Source organism: Nanorana parkeri, unplaced genomic scaffold (genome assembly GCF_000935625.1).
Source record: "Nanorana parkeri isolate BGI_ZX_2015 unplaced genomic scaffold, ASM93562v1 scaffold56, whole genome shotgun sequence".
Classification (NCBI taxonomy): Eukaryota; Metazoa; Chordata; class Amphibia; order Anura; family Dicroglossidae; genus Nanorana; species Nanorana parkeri.
The window spans coordinates 736,254-756,096 of NW_017306324.1; the positions used below are offsets into that span (position 1 = coordinate 736,254).

At 43.1% G+C, this 19,843-nt stretch overlaps 1 protein-coding gene across 4 annotated transcripts in view; it reads right to left on the reverse strand.

Moving 5' to 3' along the window:
* The window catches only part of QRICH1 (glutamine rich 1), a 39,347-nt gene that overhangs the window by 8,047 nt on the left and 11,457 nt on the right, over nt 1–19,843 (reverse strand). For 2 of the 4 annotated variants that reach the window (XM_018576121.1, XM_018576122.1), the window contains 4 exons: nt 16,814–16,924; nt 10,464–11,441; nt 2,096–2,264; nt 268–422 (listed from right to left, as the gene is read on the reverse strand). In XM_018576121.1, coding sequence (XP_018431623.1) covers nt 268–422; nt 2,096–2,264; nt 10,464–11,441; nt 16,814–16,924 — 1,413 coding nt within the window. The remainder of the gene's footprint in view (nt 1–267; nt 423–2,095; nt 2,265–10,463; nt 11,442–16,813; nt 16,925–19,843) is intronic. The other 2 variants (XM_018576124.1, XM_018576123.1) reach the window with 1 other exon arrangement.

Below are 19,843 nucleotides of genomic sequence, written 5' to 3' on the forward strand. Positions count from 1 at the left end.
CCCCCCCCCCCCCCCCTCCCCCAATCATATCACCAGACATAGGGACAGCTCTGACATGAAAGCAATGCAAGGCCCTGCATATACCAAGATGGCTGCCTCCACACAGACACAGCGCGGAACAAGGCATGGTAAGTCAGTAATAAGGAAAAGATCAGCTGCAGGGAGATGAAAAGGCAATAGTGGGGACTAGACTAGACATTTGTCATCCACAGGCCTAGGACTGCACTAGTTCCACATTAAGCAGAAAACCAACACATAGCCACTCACCTTCTGGATACATAGCAAAATATAATATAGTACATCGGGGTCATAGGGCTCTCCTTCCGCATTACGAGATTCTTTTGTCATAAGACACAGACCATAATTCAGCTCTGCTACTGCTGAAGAGATGAGGTCCTCCTGAAACCTCAGCAGCTGACGCCCTACAAAGACAATGTGTGGCACAGCGGAGATTACGAACACGCAGGAAAAAAAAAGGCAGGTCTGTATTAAATCAGATAGTGCTGTTACTGGCCATTATCTATGCATTGTATCCTAGCAGTTCACAGTAGAGTGTCTAATAAAACATTTGTTGCACTTCGTTGTTTTGCTCTTTGCTATATTTCGGAGCACATACAATCCTAGAAATAACATTATGCTATAATAAGAGGGAGATGGGGAGTTCTTTTGTTTTAACCTTTGATTATAAAAAAAGGTTAGAATGTCACTAGACCAGAACACTGTCACATTACAGAGGGAGTGACGTCACCGCTCTCCCCAGCCAGCACCGGGGATTTTCTGGTTGTGACAACAGAAGAAGCAGCCGAGTAACCTGACAAGGCAAGTGTTGCAAATGGAAAGGGTGGGGGGCTCAGGATATGAAAAGCAGTAATCAAATTGCTATTTATTCCAAACATTTAAAGCTCACCTACAAGCAAGACTTTAAAGTTTTTAGACACAATGGGGAAGGAACAGAACCTCTGCCATGTTTTTAACTGGGGGTCAGTCTACCTATTAGGAAGATTTGCTCTAACCTCCTACCAGTACAGAAGGTGAGGATATGTCTCCAGTGGAAACAAACTGCAACAAAAAGTAAAATGGGGAAGGTTTGGAACCGGCGTCAAGATATTGCTGTGTCTTCCTGTCCCAGCGAGAATGGCTCACCTCATTTAATGCCAAATCGAGTGACAGAAAGCAATATAAAACTTGACAGAAGTATTTATTCTTCTCATAACTATCTAAAACTAAATCTTGGCTGAAATTGAGCTTTGATTAAATATTTACAATTAGACAACCTTTGTACAGCCCATGCTTGTAAAAGGCGTACATGTAGCTCGTCTTCAGACAACTGCCACAAGTACCTGAAGGCTGATGAGCCAGTGGCCCTGACACATGAAGCACAATAAAATGCATTTTCATGTGTGTGGCTGTGCATTTTACACATAGCAATGCACTTTAAGGTGCATGTTGATGTGCCTCTTGAGGAGTTTCCTTTTAATTTAATGTAAAATGAACAGGGGGGGGAAAAAAAACAAAAACCACAAAACAAACCCACATAGGTATTTTAAAGGGTTTACTATTTGTTTTATGCTTAAGTGTTCAAAGTTCATAAATGTTTTTCTTTTTCTTTGTATACACATTTAAGTACCTTAAACTATTAAAAATGTATCTTATTTTTGTATCACTCAAATCCTCTCTGAATTGGTACAGACACTGTCCTTCCTTCTGGAGGGGGGCTACTTTTGTTCCCCATTGTCCCAGTGTGTGCTGTAAAATGGTCACCACTCCAAGCTCACTCCTGTGATGGACTACAATCTCAATACAAGTTGGTAAACTAAACATGAGATTGTAGTCCATCACAGGAGCGGTGACTACTTTACAGCACACACTGGGACCATGGGGAACAAAAGTAGCCCCCCTCCAGAAGGAAGGACAGTGTTAGGACCAATTCAGAGATGATTTGAGGATCTACAGCCGAGTGATACACAAGATACATTTATGTTAGTCGTTAAGGTACTTGAATGTATTTTTAAGATTCAACTCCTGTGTTTAGTGTCACTTTAACAATTTGTCATTTAATGCTGAGTAACTAATCTAGATATACAGAATAACATACTTCCTATGGGTGCTAATCGGTTCCGTGAGTCTTTCTCCAGCTCTGCGTTCTTAGTCTGTGCCCAGTTCTTCCAGACTTCCAGTCCCTCTTCTGGCTTCAAGGTGTTTGGTAACATTAGCTCTGGGGAAGGCTGTGGAGGCGGTTCCTCTGCAACTTGTACAGGTTGACTCTGAGGGGGAAAGCACAAGAACAATGATTAGTCAAGCAAAGCAGAGTGCAGACTAGACCCTCTGGCCAACAGACTTCAGATGGGGGATCCAAGGTTTTGGCATCGCCACCTGAGGAGTCTCCACCATGCTGAAAGGTAAAAAAAACCTCAAGCGGGTATAAACCTTTTATTTAAAGCAATCATATCCATCTAAAAGGCCGGCATCGTTGTTTCACATGGAGAACACTGCTGTGATTGCTGGCAGTATATTAAGCAGTATAGGAGGATAGTGAAAGCAGCATCAGTGTGGGCGTGCCAGCCTACCATCAGAACAACCACCAAATGAATCATTTACCATAATGATATGCTCTTAATTCTGTTACTCCGGGCAAAACCTTTAGATGTAAGACATGACTGAATGACATTTGGTTTGCTAAATGCTGTTTATCAAACTGCCATGTTTTTTTTTTGCTTTGTTGCCTTTCAGTGCTGCTGATCTCCCACAACCACTTTCTGTCTACTTGCACTTCGGTAATGGATGAAAGGCATTTCACAGGTCAAGTTTCCCAATGGTGACAGAGGACCGTGCAATGTGTAATGTGTGTGTAATGCAATGTGAAATGACCAATTGTATTCTTGAATGGTAGCCTGTGTGACAGAGCAACAATGCAGGGGTGCAATGGGAAGACAGGGACAGAGAGTTGTCACCCTATAACAGGAGTATCAGAAAACGTCACCAGCACCCCAGATTCCTTAAAGGATCATCAATGGTAGATTTATTGAGTCTTATTGAGATTCACTTTCGGGGCCACGCAATGTCCCTTCATCGGGCATAGCCTGAACAATGAACTTTAATAGCAGGATCGCCAGGTATTGTTTAAAAGCTACAGATTTAAAAATATAGAGAAAAGGCCCGGACATGTTAAAAGAGGAGATTTTAGTGACTGGGTTTACATAAACGTTAACATTCACAACGAAGCACGTAGCCATTGCTGTACAAAAAACTAGGAGATATCAGCCTTGTAACTCATTTCTCTATGGAAGCAGCTGCTATAGGCAATGAAATGACATCCGGCAGTTTAATTATGGAATTACTGGACAGGAAGTGGGCTGTGTTGGAAATATTTTTATTGATAATTGTAATTAGTGAATATCTTGACACACATCACTTGGAATTATATCTCCATATGCTGGACACACACACACTTCTGGTGGACGCTTGCACTCATTCGCATAGTCATCAAGCATTAAAAACAAGTAACTACATCAGATTACATTAGCTGGTTAGTCAGCAATAGAGGTTAGCGTTTTACCTGAGGCCGATCACAGTGACTACAGGGTCAAATCAGAAAGAATGGTCTGTAAAAGAACAGACTCAATACTTACCTTGCTAGTGGCCCAAGTAGTACAAAGTCCCAGTGATGGTGGTCCTTGGCCACTGCAAGTCTTCAACCTTTTGGGTAAAATACTTGCTCCCCCCTCCCTGAATTCCATGGTTTCTCCCACTAGTTCATGTACTGTAGCAACATACAAGCCAGCAGGGGGAAACCAAAGCCCACAGCAGGGGAGCAGGTATCCGACACACTGAAAGTGTTCAATTCATGCAGCAGAGTTTCAACACATGGGCTGCAAGAAAGAGAAGTATAGAGCTGCCTCTTCTTTTATAGGCATTGCTTCTTTTTGTACTTACCCAGTAGTAACAGAATCACTTTAGTGCTATGTCAATTTTTTTTATTTATTTTTTTAATCTGTGAAGTACAATATACAGTATAGTATATTATATTATAGTACCGGAAAATGCCCATTATCTAGAATACACACTTGGTTTACTGACCACACAGCTCTAGGTCTGTATGCAAACCTACATATACCCAGGATCCCTGTATTCAGGATTAATAAGAGAATATTTCTATCTATTCCAAATCTAATTCACCCATCACATGGGCTAGAAATGCATGTTTTGCACAATTTTGCCCATTTTTCTGCTTATTAGAAAAATATTCAGGGTACTTTTAAAATAACGTTACCATATGGATTTGTTTTGATATGTGCCGAATCATAAACATCTAAAATTGGGTCTGACCCCAAAGGTTTTGCTTTGATGAATCTCCAAAAAACGAAAGCTTTTAAAATCGTATTTCTGAACATTTTTAGCAGCACTAAACATTTTAAAGCGCAACTCCGGGCGCAATCATCTAATTGCAGAGTAACTCTGCCACTTTCCTAATCAGACCTGCCTCCTTCTTCATGCAAATCATCGGTATACAGTAGGGATGCACTGATACTGGTTTTTCAGTATCGAGTAACAATATTTATTTCGGTACTTGCCAATACCGGTACTTCCGGTAGCATTGAGCTGGCTTCCCGGCCAATCAGGAAGCCGGGAGGTGGGTCATTACCCACGGCCCAGCTTCCTGATTGGCTGGGAAACAGCATGAAGCCCGGCTCCCTGGCCAATCAGCTCAACCGTCTCCATGTTCCCTCCACGCCCTGCCGGTCAGAGGAAATCTCCCTATGACCGGAAGTTCCGGTATTGGGGGTAAGTATCTGAGCATTTGGGAGAGTACGAGTACTCACCCAAATTGGCATCCCTAGTATACAGTACAAGTGGGTGCAAGTCCGGTTCCTGCCAAACTGCCATGGCCGCAAGTACTACAGGTCTCTCGGACCTCAACACTATGGTTGCATTTTCATCCCCCTTTCCTCCTGGCCAATCACAAAGCCTCAGACTTCGTTTTGTAAATGGTTAGGAGGAGTGGGGGACAGAATGCGACCACTGCACTGAGATCTGCAGCACTACAGCACTACAGCCTGAGCAGGCGTGGAAGTTCAGTGGGAGACGCACATGCATACTGACGATTTGCAGAATGAGACCGGTCTGATTAGGATTATTATTGTGCCCAAGTTGGGCTATAATTATGCTCCCAATGACATGCAATAAGAGCTAGTGTACGAGTGTCTGCAATGCATTTAACATGCGTTCACATTTACTTGTATGAAGGAATACAATGAAACCACAAACTGATGTCAGTCTGACCTCGGCTGATCTCCAATGCCTGCCTGCACTATAGCCCCAAATCTGAAGGAGAAAATTAAAGTATGAATGACCGCACTGGAACAATGCTGGCCAGTTTCCCTTTAACAAAGAGGTTCTATTAGGTCAAAACTGGCTTGTGGGAGCGGAAGTGTAACTTGAAAACTGTATCGGAAAGCATATGCTATGAATTACTTCATCCTCCGCCTGGAATTTTAACCTGACTAAGGAACAATGAACACTTTCTGCATGCTTATTTACCATATTTATTTTTTGTATTACACCATGTCCCTACGAGACAATAAAGATATAGAGAAACCTTGACCATCTCAGATAACATGAAAGGGACACACAGGACTGTTGGATGTTTAGTAATAGGATTGCTGAAAGGCTTCATCTGCCTCCTGTGCAAATTCACATTGCCCCGCCGTCAGAGATTCTCACAATTTCAGTATTAACCAGGACCTGGTAAGAAACCAAAAAGGGAGCGTCTACTGTTCCCTTTCACCCCAAATGTCTTGTATTCTAAATGCAGAACCAGTATTTTATCACTGACTAAACTTAGTGTTACTCCAGCCAAAATGTTGTGGGCACCCTGAAGCAGGCACATCCGAGGCTTTCTCCATGCGCTAAATTGGGACTGAGCCCCAGAAACAATTAAGGGAAGTGTACTCCGTGGTGCCTATGTCACTTCTTGGCTCTTTACATTGGAAAATATTAAAAAGGGTCATTTCAGTTGCAAAATTGGGACAATGGAATTGCCCACACCAATCTGCCCCTTCTCCCCCCGCCCATTGCTCTTACCTTTGATTGAAAGCCGCTTCCCCTCCGCGGCTACCATTGCACAATCTGTCCCCCCATACACAGCATTGCAGCCCCCCCAGCCTATGACTGGACAGCAAAAGGAGAAGCAGCACTGTGATGAGCTCACCTCTATGTCACTCTGCTCTCAGCGTGCTTTGACAGAACATGAACTGATTGTAGTACTTTATCCTTTCACACTCCATCCCCCGCTGTACATGGAATGCAAAAGGCTAATATCAAGTCAAATTTAGGCGCTTACACTGCTTGCAATTAAAAAAAATAGATTTAATGAGGTATTCATGATTACAGAGCTGTACTAATGTCTATATTATATTTGAGACGACAAATCTGTCATATAGGGTGATTCTAGTCAGTCTAACCAGACCGATAAACCTGCAGTGCAATGAAAGTAATAAAGAACAATAGTTTGAGTTACAGACCTAAAAGAAACATGCCGAAAGTGAGGACTGAGTGATGAATGTCTGAACTGTAAACTATTCCCAGGTTATTGCTTCAGAAAGCACTGAAGCTAGAGGATCAGCATGGCAGCCAGGCAAGGAGAACTGTTCTACCTAGCAGAGTTCGATATCTATAGCACACTCCGCAGGTCTTTTGGGTAGGAGTCGTACATTAAAAAGGGAAAGCATGAGGAAAAAGAAAATTCATTCAGCTTGCAATTATTCTGCGGTATAAAAGGCTGATAATACATCAGTAGCTGAAGGAAAGGACACTAGGCCTGTTGGTGCTATTCAAGGTCTTCCAGTCAGAGCTGTAAATATAGCATTACCCTAGCACTGAAGAATTCCTGATATTATCAGCTTCTTTCCCAGCCTTGCTCATTATGGAAGATTGCATGCTGAAATCTATTCACTCAGAACATATTACTGGCAACAGTGACTGACCACACTGAATCACCTTCCTGTATCTGCTCCCTTACCCGTGGCAAGGTGTCAATACAACTATGCGAGAGCTCATCAGCACTAAGCTGGGAATAACGATAAACCAACCTGCAGTCATGATGGGGATGAGCAAGGGGTTTTTTTTTTGGATGGTCCAGCACTGCAGAGACAGCCAAATCGCCCGAAGCTCCAAGATGCTGATCAGGAGATGAGATTCCTTTGACATCCAAGTACCCTGCACCAACCTTTTCAAAATATTAAAAAGGTGGGACATGAGGTGCAGCTATACAATGATGAACCTGCTATGTGTAGGTGGATTTGTTTTGACTATGGTTCTAGTATACTGCGTGGGGAACGGACACCAAACCTGCACATCATATCTGGCCATTAGCCTGGATGGTCAAATCCACACCAGAGACGACTATGGGGTGTATTTCACAAACCTTCACAGAGCAGTCCACTCTGCAAATGACTGAGTTGTGGATTTACACCAAATTATAGGCACTAGATGAAGCAGAGGAACTTCCATCTTGTGGCCATGATGTGGTGTAAATGTTTTATAAATAGATGCGTCAACAGGCTTGCTCAGCTCACTTTTACACCTAATCCATTGTTCTGAGTGCCAGTGCACAGTCCCTGCCTCCTTCCACTCTCCACCCCAAATAGAATAAATTGCTTTGAGATGATAAACTACCATAGTCAATAAAGAGAATCACTTGGAGTGCGAGTGACTTTCTACTTAAATCTGTACATGATCTGCGGAGACATCTGCTGCCACTGCCGCACCCACCCTCCTTTTGGGCTTTTCTGGTCAGGAGCATGATGGGATACACTTGGTCTTAAGTGCACATTCCCTGCCTCCTTCCACTCTACACCCCAAATGGCTTCGGCTGAAACATTAATTCCGTAAGCAAATACTTGAAACTGTAGCAACAGGTTGAACCTTTCCAACCAAAGTTATTACCCGTCTCCCTTCTAATGCTTATCCCTCTCAGGAAACAAGTGACAATATTGGCTTCTTTTTGCGGCCTGCTTTATATGAAGCATCCTAGACCCAAGACCAGCAAAGACCTGCATTGTGTTTAATGTCAACCTTTATCCAGACAAAGGGGGCGGGACTTCTCATTCTTCCCAGGATGTTCTCACCACGCGGCCAAAAATAACCAACCAGCCTGCGTGTGCAAACACTAGTGTTCAGGAAAGACATTTAAAAGAGATTAAGGCTCAAGAATAAACATTGCAGCTAAAGAACTGAATATGTACTGTAAAAACCGGTCAGAAGGGTTTAGATTTCCCTAAAACAAACATTTGGGTCTTATTGGGTGGCAGGTAAGCCAATCAGATCCTCCCTTACTGAGGGGAAGTGATTGGCTGCTGTGGTGAAGCGCAGATTGCCACAGACAACAGAACGTGAACTATATCATCACTATGATTAACCCTGTGTTGGCAGATATCATTATCAGTTGTAAACCAGATTTAAACAATGTCTGTCCTAACAATAGGTAAAAGAACTAGAAGCATTGCATGTCAATAAGAGGAAGCTCAGAGTGTCCCTACTTTCTATGGGGACCACCAGTTTCCTGTAGAGCTGCAACCTACTAAAATCGATAAAAAAGAGTTGTCAACTATTCTCTTTATCGACTAGTTGGTTGGATCCCCTAGCTCTCTCCTCTAAGCTGGGATGAGGGCACAGCAAGCAGTGGGCGGGTGCAATAACCAGCCGGCTATTGGCTATTGCAAATTGAAATGGCCAATAGCGGGCTGGCTATTGCACCAGCCCACTACCACGTATTTATTACATTTTTTTTTATACAATTATAAAAAAAAAAAAAAAATCAGCCAACTAATAGATTATGAAAATAATCATTAGTTGCAGCCCTAGTTTCCTGTCACTTTGAAATTGTACAGAGAAGCTCGCAGTCTAAAAGGACTGTTCAACACAAACGATTTTTTTTTTTTTTTTAAAGGTATTCTGTGTGTATAGAAACACAAACATAGTGGGGAGTTCTCAAATTTGACTACAAAAGTGAAAATATTCAAGCTGTTTCAACCCCAAGGGCTTGTTTACACTATACGGTGGTGTGGAAATGCATGAGCTGTAACATGCTTTATCATGCATGGAGGAGTGCCATGTTACCACAGCCCATTTGTTTTAACGAGCCCCAACACCGAAAAATCTAAACCACATGAAGTTTTTTTTCACACTTTCTTCACACTGCAATCCTCATGCGTTGTGGCGAGCTGCAGATGACTTATCTAGCAATTCACAATAGATGGCGACGCACATACACCTTTACGCTGCAGTGAAGTCATCAGGATTGCACGTGGTACCACCATACACAGAGTGTAAATGGGATCTAAAGGTTTGTAAAGTGAACACTATCAGGGTTATTCACAAAAGGGTGGAGAGTTTGGAGAAGGAAGGAGAAGAGAACAATCTAGGCCGGAAAGTGAGCTGAATTGAAGAATTTTTCCAAATCAACTATTTTGGCCTAGATTGTTCACTTCTCCTGTCTTTTCCAAGCTCTTCACCCTTTTGTGAATAGCCCTGTATATTTCTCCAAGACGTCATCCAATCCACAATCTAGTGAGCTACTAACCTGAAAAATCATACAGAATAGAACAAGGTACTGCTAGGCAACCTTGGCACTCCAGCTGTGAAGAAACTACAAATCTCAGCATGCGTCTGCTTCTGTTAATCATGCCTGTGGCTGTCAAGAGTCTTGTAATGTCTCATGGGACTTGTAGTTCCATAACAGTTGAAGTGCCGAGGTTGCCTACCCCTGGAATAGAAGTTTGGACTTTTCTGGCTCCCTACTTGTCTCAGATCAAGTTATTTTTGTTATCTTCATTAGTTTATAGAATGCAGTTTTGTGGGCTGCCAACCCTTTATAACATGATAAACACTTGGGCATAAGATAAGTTATCAATATAAATCCTGCCATCAAGTTTCCATAAAACAACTTACTAACATTGAAAATGCAGGGATTTATTTTGAAATCCCTCATGACAAATTAAAGACATATGTACTTTAAACCCCCCCCCCAAAAAAAAAACAAATCTGCATCTTACAAGGCCTGCAATTCTTAGACACCAGACTCCCTTCTGTTTTGAACCATAAGCTCACTTTCTCACAATACAATACTCCCTACAATAGTTATACTCCCTATCATCCATGTGCTTACAGAATTGACACCTCCTGCAAGTCTGAACTTCACCTTCAGTTGGTGAAATAGGTTCCAGTTGGCTACTGGTGCTTACTTGCAGTAAAAAGAAAGTCATTTCAATGTGCACATAGCTGTGTTCCTGTGACTACAAGTGAAACAAACATGTACATTACACGGAGTAATACTGGATCATTGCTTTGTCCATTTATCGGTTTAGATTGGAACCATGAAAGGGAGAAAAAAAAAAAAGAATAGCGTGACACTTGTCCCCTTAAACAAAAAACAAGTCACAGACCAAACACCTTTCTAAGGTTACCTGTAGCGAGTGGTGCTGTTGAGTCTGTTGCTGAAGCTGTTCATGTAGCGTTTGCTGCTGAGGGTCCCATATGTGGACAGTCTGTCCTGTATTCTGATAGGCCCCTGCCACAGCCTGTACTGCCACCGGAATGTGAATATTCCCATTCATAAACTGAGCTGGAAATAGGGAGTTTGCCAGAGTCTGAACCACTTCCTCGTGAGCGTTTTTGGCCATTTTGTCCTTGTCATCCTCCAACTTTACAGCGGCCACTGTGGTGGGGGAGCCTGTTACGTGGACGGCATTGTAGGCCTCGGGGGGGATGGCGATGTGAGTTATGTTCTGTTGCTGCAAATCACTGCGGGTGTTTGCCGAATAAACCGGGATGGTCCAAGTCTCTCCTGTCGGACTTGTAATAGTGCCTGTGGCACCGTAAAGATGGGCGCTGTCCACTGTCAGCAAGTCTGGCCTCAAAGACACGTAACTCTGTTGTTGGCCTTGTGGGATTGCGAGCACAGCGGCGACGGGCTGTCCTGAAATTGCATAAGACAAAGTAATGGGCATGTCCACTTTACGTTTCTTAACTGGCTGAAGCACGCTGGATGTGTTAGACCGTCGCTCTCCTTCTCTCGGAGAACCCTGTTGAGATGGAGAAAGAGCTCCAACCGTCTGTATATGAATGCCACTGCCGACAGACTGTCCCGCCACCAGCTGTGCCTGGATCTGCTGGTGCTGTATGTGGTCATCCTGAATGTCAGAAGGCTGCATCTGCTGGCCAGGCTGAACATGCTGCACCTGGATCTGGCCCACCTGTAACTGGGAGTTTGACAACTGCTGGGATGGACTGGAGGTTTGAAGGGACTGAGTCTGTATTGTCTGAGCCCCCTGCTGTGCCTGAGACTGAGCCGTGCCCTGGATCTGGACTTGCACTTGGATTGGCTGATCGTTAGATTGATGGACATTGAGCTGCGGCGAGAGCTGCTGAGGGGATTGCTGTACCTGTAACAAAACACACCAATTATTAGAACATACAGGTTCTACAACATCAAATCCTTTTTTCTTTATGGCGTGCTATGTCGTATTCTTATTTGTGAGGCACATACAGGAGCTGCCAATCCTGCTTTTTAAAAATGTCAGTTGCCTGGCTTTCTGGAGATACTACTGACCTGAAACATCCATGCAACCAGCAAGTCACAACTGCATGCATACTACAGCTCAGCAAGTCAAATCAGCATGGCACCCAGGCAACTAACATTTTCAGGAGGAAAGGTCAGTGATGGCATTCTGTCCACAGGAAATGGTTCCCGACTATTCTAGCTTTGTATAGAGACAAATTATTTTCCAGAGTGGATCTAAAAGCTACCTGCACATAACTATAGTACCCTTGGAAAAGTGCCCCTGGTTCTCTGGTGCCCTAATGGGCAAGCTTCAACACTTCCTAATAGTATCACATGCTGGTTCACGAAAGCCAGGCATTCCAATAAGGACATCAATCATAGTAAAGGGCCAATAGAGAGGCTCAGCAACCAGAAAATAGTCTAGAACCCTGCTGACCACGAGTGTATTTTGTAGGGTGCTCAAGATACATGCAGCTACTTCTAGCGTCTTTCTTCGTCTTGTAATCCTACCAGTAACACACTTCTTGTCCTTCCCGTCACTCTGAGTATCATTGTCACCACAGGACAGGAGTATGTTAGGACTGCAAAACACCCACCCCCCCCCCCTCTCATTTAGAGGGCTTTATTTATTTTTTTGCATTTTTAATTTTAGTTTATTTACATTTAAAAACATTTTTTTTTAAACTTTTGTTTTTACTTCATTGCGATCACATTGAGGGGCTCACAAGCCCCCTGTGTAATAGCACTTTGGAGATAACAGGTTCTCTTTAAAGCGGACCTTTACCCATATCTTTAAAATAACAACAAACACACTTTTAGAAATATTCAGTAATGACAATCTACTCACAGATACTTTAGACAATTGCCGGATTTGTATTCTTTGCATACCTTATATCTCTTTTCTTCCCCAGCCTTCTGACAAAGGAAGTGAATGCTCTGCAAGTGTAAGTATTTCAAAATCAAAAGCATTTTACACCTGACATGTTTATGTTATTATTAATCATCATACAGAGAGGGATGCATTGGTAGAATATGATTTTTGAATGTAAAGGTCCGCTTTAAGGGGACATTGGAGTCTATTAGACCCCAAGTGTCACCTTTCCACTTCATTGGGGAATGACAACTGCCTGCTGAGGCAGCTGAATATAAACTCAGCAGGCAGTGGCTGGGAGACATACCCCGCCTGTTATTGGATATTACAAATTGCAATAACAGGCTGGGTATTGCACCTGCCCACTGCCAATCAGCAGAGGAGGGACCAGAAAGAGATCGTTCTCCTTCAGGTCCTCCTCTGCTGATTGACAGCAGGCAGTGGGCGGGTGCAATAGACAGCCTGCTATTGGCTAGTGCAATTTAAAATAACCAAGAGCAGGCTGGCTATCTCTCCCAGCTTTCTAGTGCCAGTGACAAGTGTCCCATCCAGCGCCTGGGAGTCGCTGAATGGGAAAAGGGGGCACAGGGTGGGGGAAAGCGCAAAGGCGCAGCGACTGACATCTCTCTCCAACCTGCTGGGCACCGGCTGGAGTGGTCCAATCCTCGCTGCCGACACAGCCGGTGATTGAAGGGAACACAGACCGCTGCATCCAGCGCCTAGTGGGGAGAAGGACAGGAAAGCAGAGCTAATTGTGGCGGCAGAGGAAGCGGTGAGGGACAATGAACAGGCAGACAAAAGGCCCAGGCACCAGGACGCAATTGTTAGTCGCCATGGCGACCTGGCGCCCGGGATTTGTCAAGCCCTGGATTAAGTGGCTGATTTATAAATCTTCCACACAGCATACAGCTGGGTGAATGCCATTCGCACAGCAATACTGTGTCTAGATGGAGCTGAGGAGCACAGGAGTATCCTATGTGCCCCAGAGCTTCTATACTCCTTCCAAGAAAAAAATAAAGACTGCGAATATCAATTAGTTTAAATAATTTCCGCAGTTTAGCGAGTTGACCTCACTAAGATTCCTATGCTGGTTTGCAATGGAAAATGGCTACATAACACATTTACTCACCACTAAAAATTCAGCCATTATGGATATGATACACAATTGCTGAAGGTGAAATTACTACATAAAACTGCTTTTACCAAAGCAAATAAAACAACAACAAAAAACCCCACACAGGTAGAGCTTACAGGGGAACCAGAGCTACAAAATGTCTGAAGGTTCTCATTCGTCCAGGTCATGGTATATCTGTAATAAAATCAAGGCAACTGGACTTGCTGTATATTTCTTAGAAGACAATTCACTGGTCATCCGACTAGCTTTCTTAATTCAGAAATTGAGAATGGACTGCTGTGCACATGGTGGCGCCCTGGTAGGGGATATACAAGGATGGCCAGATGAAGTTGTAGTTGGCACCTCTTATCCTGACCATAGGCTCCGCTGCCCATTACCCCCTGGCGATATGGATACCAGTTCCAATGGTACTAAAAAGACTAGGGGAAATGCTCCTCATCTCTTGATCACTCAATATTAGCCTGATATGGATTGCAATATTGTACGGTTTTCTTATGATATAGCAGTGCATAGCCCTATAGAAATCTGCCATAAAACAACTTGATTTTTATGGCAACATACGGTTACCGATTACCAGCCTAATTGGGATAAGTACCTATAGGGACACAATATATTTATGGGAAATTGGAGCGAATAGTTTGGGTGAGTGATTGCACTAGGGATTATATTATAGACTATCTGAAGTAGGGATGCACCAATACTAGCATCGGTGCCGATGGCGAGTATTTGGGAGAGTACACTTACTCGCCCAAATGCTTTGATGCCTAGCCCCATACCTGAACTTCCGGTATCAGGAAGTCGGGCAGCGAGTCATTACACACTGCCCGGCTTCCTTATTGGCAAGGAAGCTGACTCCATGTTCCCTCGTCACTTGTGACGAGGGAACATGGAGCTGGCTTCCCGGGCCAATCAGCGTGTAATGACTCGCCGCCTAGCTTCCTGGTTGGACGAGAACCTGGCCAATCAGGAAGCCGCAAGGAGAGTCATTAACCGCCCCCCGGATTTCTGATTGGCCAGAAAGCTAGTTTCAAGCTCCCTCTTGACCTGGTGAGGAGAGATCATGGAGGCGGCTTCCCTGCTAATCGGGAAGCCGGGTGGCAAATCTTTATATGCCTCCTGGCTTCCTTAATGGGACATCCGGTATCGGTAAATACGGAAAAACATTTTTATTGGTACTCTATACCGAAAAACCGGTATCAGTGCATCCCTAATCTGAAGGCTTCCTGGGATCTCCTATTGTCCTCGGGTCAGATGGTATTTGATGCCTGGCTGTGGACGGAAGGTGTAGATGAAGGAGCCTGTGCTCCCAGATACACATGTATGCACATAGAAACTATGTACCACATATGTAATCTCAGCTAGTTTAATACGAATATATTGGATTCTTTTATAGACAAATTACCACGCACAAAATCTGATGAAGCAGATTCTACTCTGCGAAATGCGTCACTACTTATATTTGTGGTATAGCACCACGTCAAGTCTCCATCATTGGATATCTATATTTCATATGACCAGATAATTTGTCCTGATACAGTGAACCTTGGACACTGTATATTTAGAAGGTTGACCTGGCGTTGGAGTAACACTGCTAAGCTATACTTACCGGGGCACAATTTGAATGTTGTTTTTTATAATGTACTTTTAAATTGTACTAAATAAAATCTAATTTTTTTTGTATATACTGGTAATTACTACACCTTTAAAATCAATCAATTTCAACAAGGGTTGCTTTGTAGTCAAAGCATTTGTTTTCTATAATTGAGAAAGCTGGTCGGATGACCAGTCAAACGTCTTCAAGAAAATATATGGCAAGTCCAGTTGCCTTGATTTATTTTTTACAGACACAAAGCTACAAAAGACTCTGTTGTGAGAGGTTTAGCTAAGGAAGATCAAATGACTGAAGCCAAACAACCATCACCCAAAAAAAGGGGGGTGGGGGGGTCACCAGGGATTGGAAATCATGAAACAAGAAACCAGATCCATCTGTATATAATTATAGGAAAGTATTCCTCACATCACTCTATAATACAGCTTTAAAATAAAGGGACCAATTCAAGTTAAAAAAACACATTACATTTATACGCAGCATAGCATACAGAAATCACAAAGCTAACTGAATCAATATCAATATCGAGCAATTTACTTAATGAAAGTGGAGATTAAGCAAATCATATAGGTAATACAATGGAGAGGACTAAAAGGAGGGGGGGCTTAGGAAACATTTAATGGCATCAGCACAACACACTATATACCTCAATGATCTAAATTGCACATGCATTCGCATGTTCTAGAACCTTTGGAATCCATTGCTTCTTTTTACCAGCATTAAATCGAATTCTGCTCAAGAGCTAGGGTGATATAGGGAAGGTCAGCTCCTAGTCCGAGAACAATGGGTTTTACAATTTCAGGGACATGGCAGATTGCTAGACAAAAAAGCAAGGTGGACAAAATCATCAATATCGTCATGAAGAATATGTAGCTGCACATCATGCAAATCCAACGTTCTCAAAAGATCTTTATTGATCCAGATGGTTATGCCAAAAACCTTGCCTGCATCCTCCCACTTTGACATGGTTTATCCAACAAATGGGCCTACCTGTAGAGATCAGGGCCACTTGGGTGAAATATGTTAGAGAACGCTGGATACACGCAGTGTGGCTAGAGGTTTTGCACATGGGGAGAGCGGAGATGAGCGCTTATATTTAGCCAGCACCAGTCTTTTGGTGGTGGCTTGGAAGCAGTTGTAATGTAATATCACATTACGGCCACTAGATGGAGCTGAAGAGCAGGGCAAATAAGTACTTATTGCCTATGCGCTCCATCTAGTGGCCATTATGCAGTATTACATTACATTCAACATATAAAAAAACATACAACGAACATCCATTTTGTCTCTATTCATACAGGAAAAGCATTCTCAAAGTTTCTCAAGGCAAATGGCTCTGCAAATTGCATATAACAGACCCCCATGTGCCTCAACCAAAAGTTACACGAAAGGTTTAAAATACATGTGCTTTAGCCATTTGGCTCCTGAAACTTGTCTTATAGTCAGGAGACAAACAAATAAACATTTCCGTTATCTGATTGTTCTTAAAATCCAACTTCCCACCAAGTCTCCTCAAAGTAGCTTAAACCACAGCAGATTAAGATGCGCTCTATTTTAGGGACGTTTCATTTCAGGTGGAAACCTGCTTTAATGACTTTAGAAATATAAATACCACTAGACTGCCCTTGGGAAACTGACCAACAAATCTTCTGAAATACCAGAGTCCTGCGACCCCTCGGGGGAGAGGTTGATTCGATTCAGATGAGGGGCGGGGTGCAGTGTCCAGGGCCTGATGAGAGCTTCATGAATCTGAAATCAACAATGGAAACTCAGCCACTAACAACTCTTGGAGGTCTTTGGCCATAATAAAACCCAAACTACACAAAAGGATTCGGAAATCAGCAATGTCCAATTTTCATGTTCAATTGCTGATCCCCCCTTGACTTCAACTGTGTTCAGTAGGCAACTGTGCACGTTCACCATTACCCCCAATTCATCCTTCACAAATGCAGTATCGCACATTCGTCACTGGGCGATTGCAATGACACACAATTGTCTAGTGATCACAGCAAAACACAGCGGGGATCAGGCCTGAGCAATTTATCGCAGGAGTCCATGCGCTTAAAATAATAAAATGTACTCATGCAGTTTGGGCTTAAAATGTCTTCTTGCATTTACTGGCAAGGCTTCACCATCAGTAACAAAAGAAGCTCTGACTGGAAAAACAAAAAGTTAAGCGACTTAGCCAATAAGAATGACTGAAAGCCGGAGGGGTTCTGAAACAAAGACAAGGAATAAAGTATACAAACAGCAAAAAACAAAAGATCATGAAAAGCAGTAGTGAAGTCATACAACATAATTTAAATGTGGCAAACCAGACAAATTCTTGTCACATACGGAAGAACAATTTAGAAATGATCTAATCAACATGTATAGAAATATATCAGTTCAATATAAGAATTTGGCAGAGGAACTTGTTTTTTTTCCACAAGGACAGTACAAAAAGGCCAAGAGGACGTCAAGCTCATATGGAAGAAATATTTCACCATTTCCTAAGAAAGTGGCTCATTCTGGCAGAACAAGCTGTGGAATGACCTACCGCATAGAGGAAGTGATGACAAAGCCAAAAGAGTAATTTTAAAAGGATTTTGTTTATTTTTTTACAGCTAATGGCATCAGTAATTATTTAAAATAAAAAAATAAAGATGATGTAACCCCTAAATGAATGACCCCGTGTCAAACAACTGCTATTCTTCAAATAGTACACTTTACACCTCCTGTCATCCTTTGCTGCATCTCAGTGATTCTGATCTCCTGCAGCCACTTCCTGTCTGCATGCATGTACTTCAGCAATGGGGCATGGCAATTCACAGGGCAGGCTTCCTGATGGTGACAACAGTGGTCCATGCCTGTGTAATGCGTGTTACAAAACAGCCACTTGTAGTCCCTATCAGATGCTTGTGATACAATGGCGCAGGACAACTGGGAAGTGCATAAAAGTGTCATAAAGGGAGCATTAGGATTTATTTTAATGAAAGCTGCAGATAAAAAAAAAAAAAGAGATTTTAGTGATTGGTTTGGCATGATCATTAATAGGGATAGTTACATTTTATCTAGGGAATCAATCCAACTGCTTTGTGGGATTAGGCCTCCTTTACACTGGCATTCCGATCAGGCGGATCTGACCAGAAGCCCCATGTTAGTCTACCCGCATCCGGATCTAAACGGACGCATGTCTGTTTATATCCGATTACCGCCGACTCCGGCCAGGCCTGAAAGAACAAAGGCAACAGAGTACTGTTTTGGCGGACCTGTTAATGGTGGACTGGAGTGGGAGGGAGGTAATCTGATGTAAATGGGACACATCCATTTACATCCGTCTCCCCATAGACAAACTAATGATCCAGCAAGTTGTTTTTTCCTCCACTGCAAGATAGAGAAAAAAAAACCGGATAGGCACAAATGTCACCAACCTTGAGCCAGAAGAAGGCAAAAAACCCCTGAGTCAATATAGCCAGAGGTGGAATCTGATGGACATTTGTGTTTTTCTTTTTTATTCAACCTAAACAATGGAACTGAATTCTGAATACCTACTTGTCAGGACTAAATAAAATACAATCACATTATTGAGGTTACTAGTATTTACCTTATATTTGTAACTTCCTGTATTTGTCGGGAGCGTTTTTTTTTTAAAGACAAAAGGCAGTGTGGGGTTGGCACCAAAATGTGGACATCATGGGAGGTATTCTAGATTTAAAGTGTAAGGAATCATTGCCAAAGTTGTCTTTGCCTTTTACCTCTGCTCGGTAGGTCTAACCCCCTCCCTTGGCCCCCGCCCTCAAATCACTATTCTTAAGGTGCCCATACACTTTACAACCCTCGCAAGACTTTTGTCTTGCGCGGGTTGTAAAGTACTTAAAAAAACGTACATCTTGGACAGGCAGATCGTACTTGCGATCATAGCAAGCCCGCCCCCCTGAGAGGCTTACGATGACTGCAAACGGGCTGTGTGCGCACACTGGCCCGTTGGGCAGTTGTCGAACCAGCAGGCCACTAACTCGCCGAGAATCGTACGATTCCTAGCCTGCTGGTTCGCCGGAAGACGTGCGACCGTACAGTAGAAACGGTCGCACACCTTCCATACACTGCGCGATTCTCGTGCGACCGCAGGATTTCTAGCGATTCTCGTACGAGAATCGTGCAGTGTATGGGCACCTTTACCTAGATCTCACTTCGAGGCATGCAGTATTATTTACATCCCATATTTGGCTTAAATTGACATCAGCGTCTGCCAGGCTGGCCACATAGAATTTTATGGGGCTGGTAGACAGATCGGCTTCTATCAAATCTACCAACCCCATAGAAGCCTAGGCGGCCTAACTACGCAGTCATGGACATCAGATCAAGAAGCTAGCAGGAGGGATGTAAGCAATGCTACAGGGCCTTGGAGCACGATCTAGGCAAGTATAGTTATTTTGGAGGATGGGGCAAAAGAGTAAGGAAGCTTTGTGGGTTTCCGTACACTTTAATGCTGGATTACTTCTTAACGCAACTCTATTGCTAAAATGTAAAATGAAGTATCTCCTGCAAAAGCAACATTGAATGCTCACCACTTCCACTGCCAATTCCTGCTGTGCTGAAGAATCTCCAGAAGTGTTGATTTCCTGGTCCCCTACTGCAAACTATTGTTGATCCCACCACACAGTAGTGATGTATATGGGGGGGGGG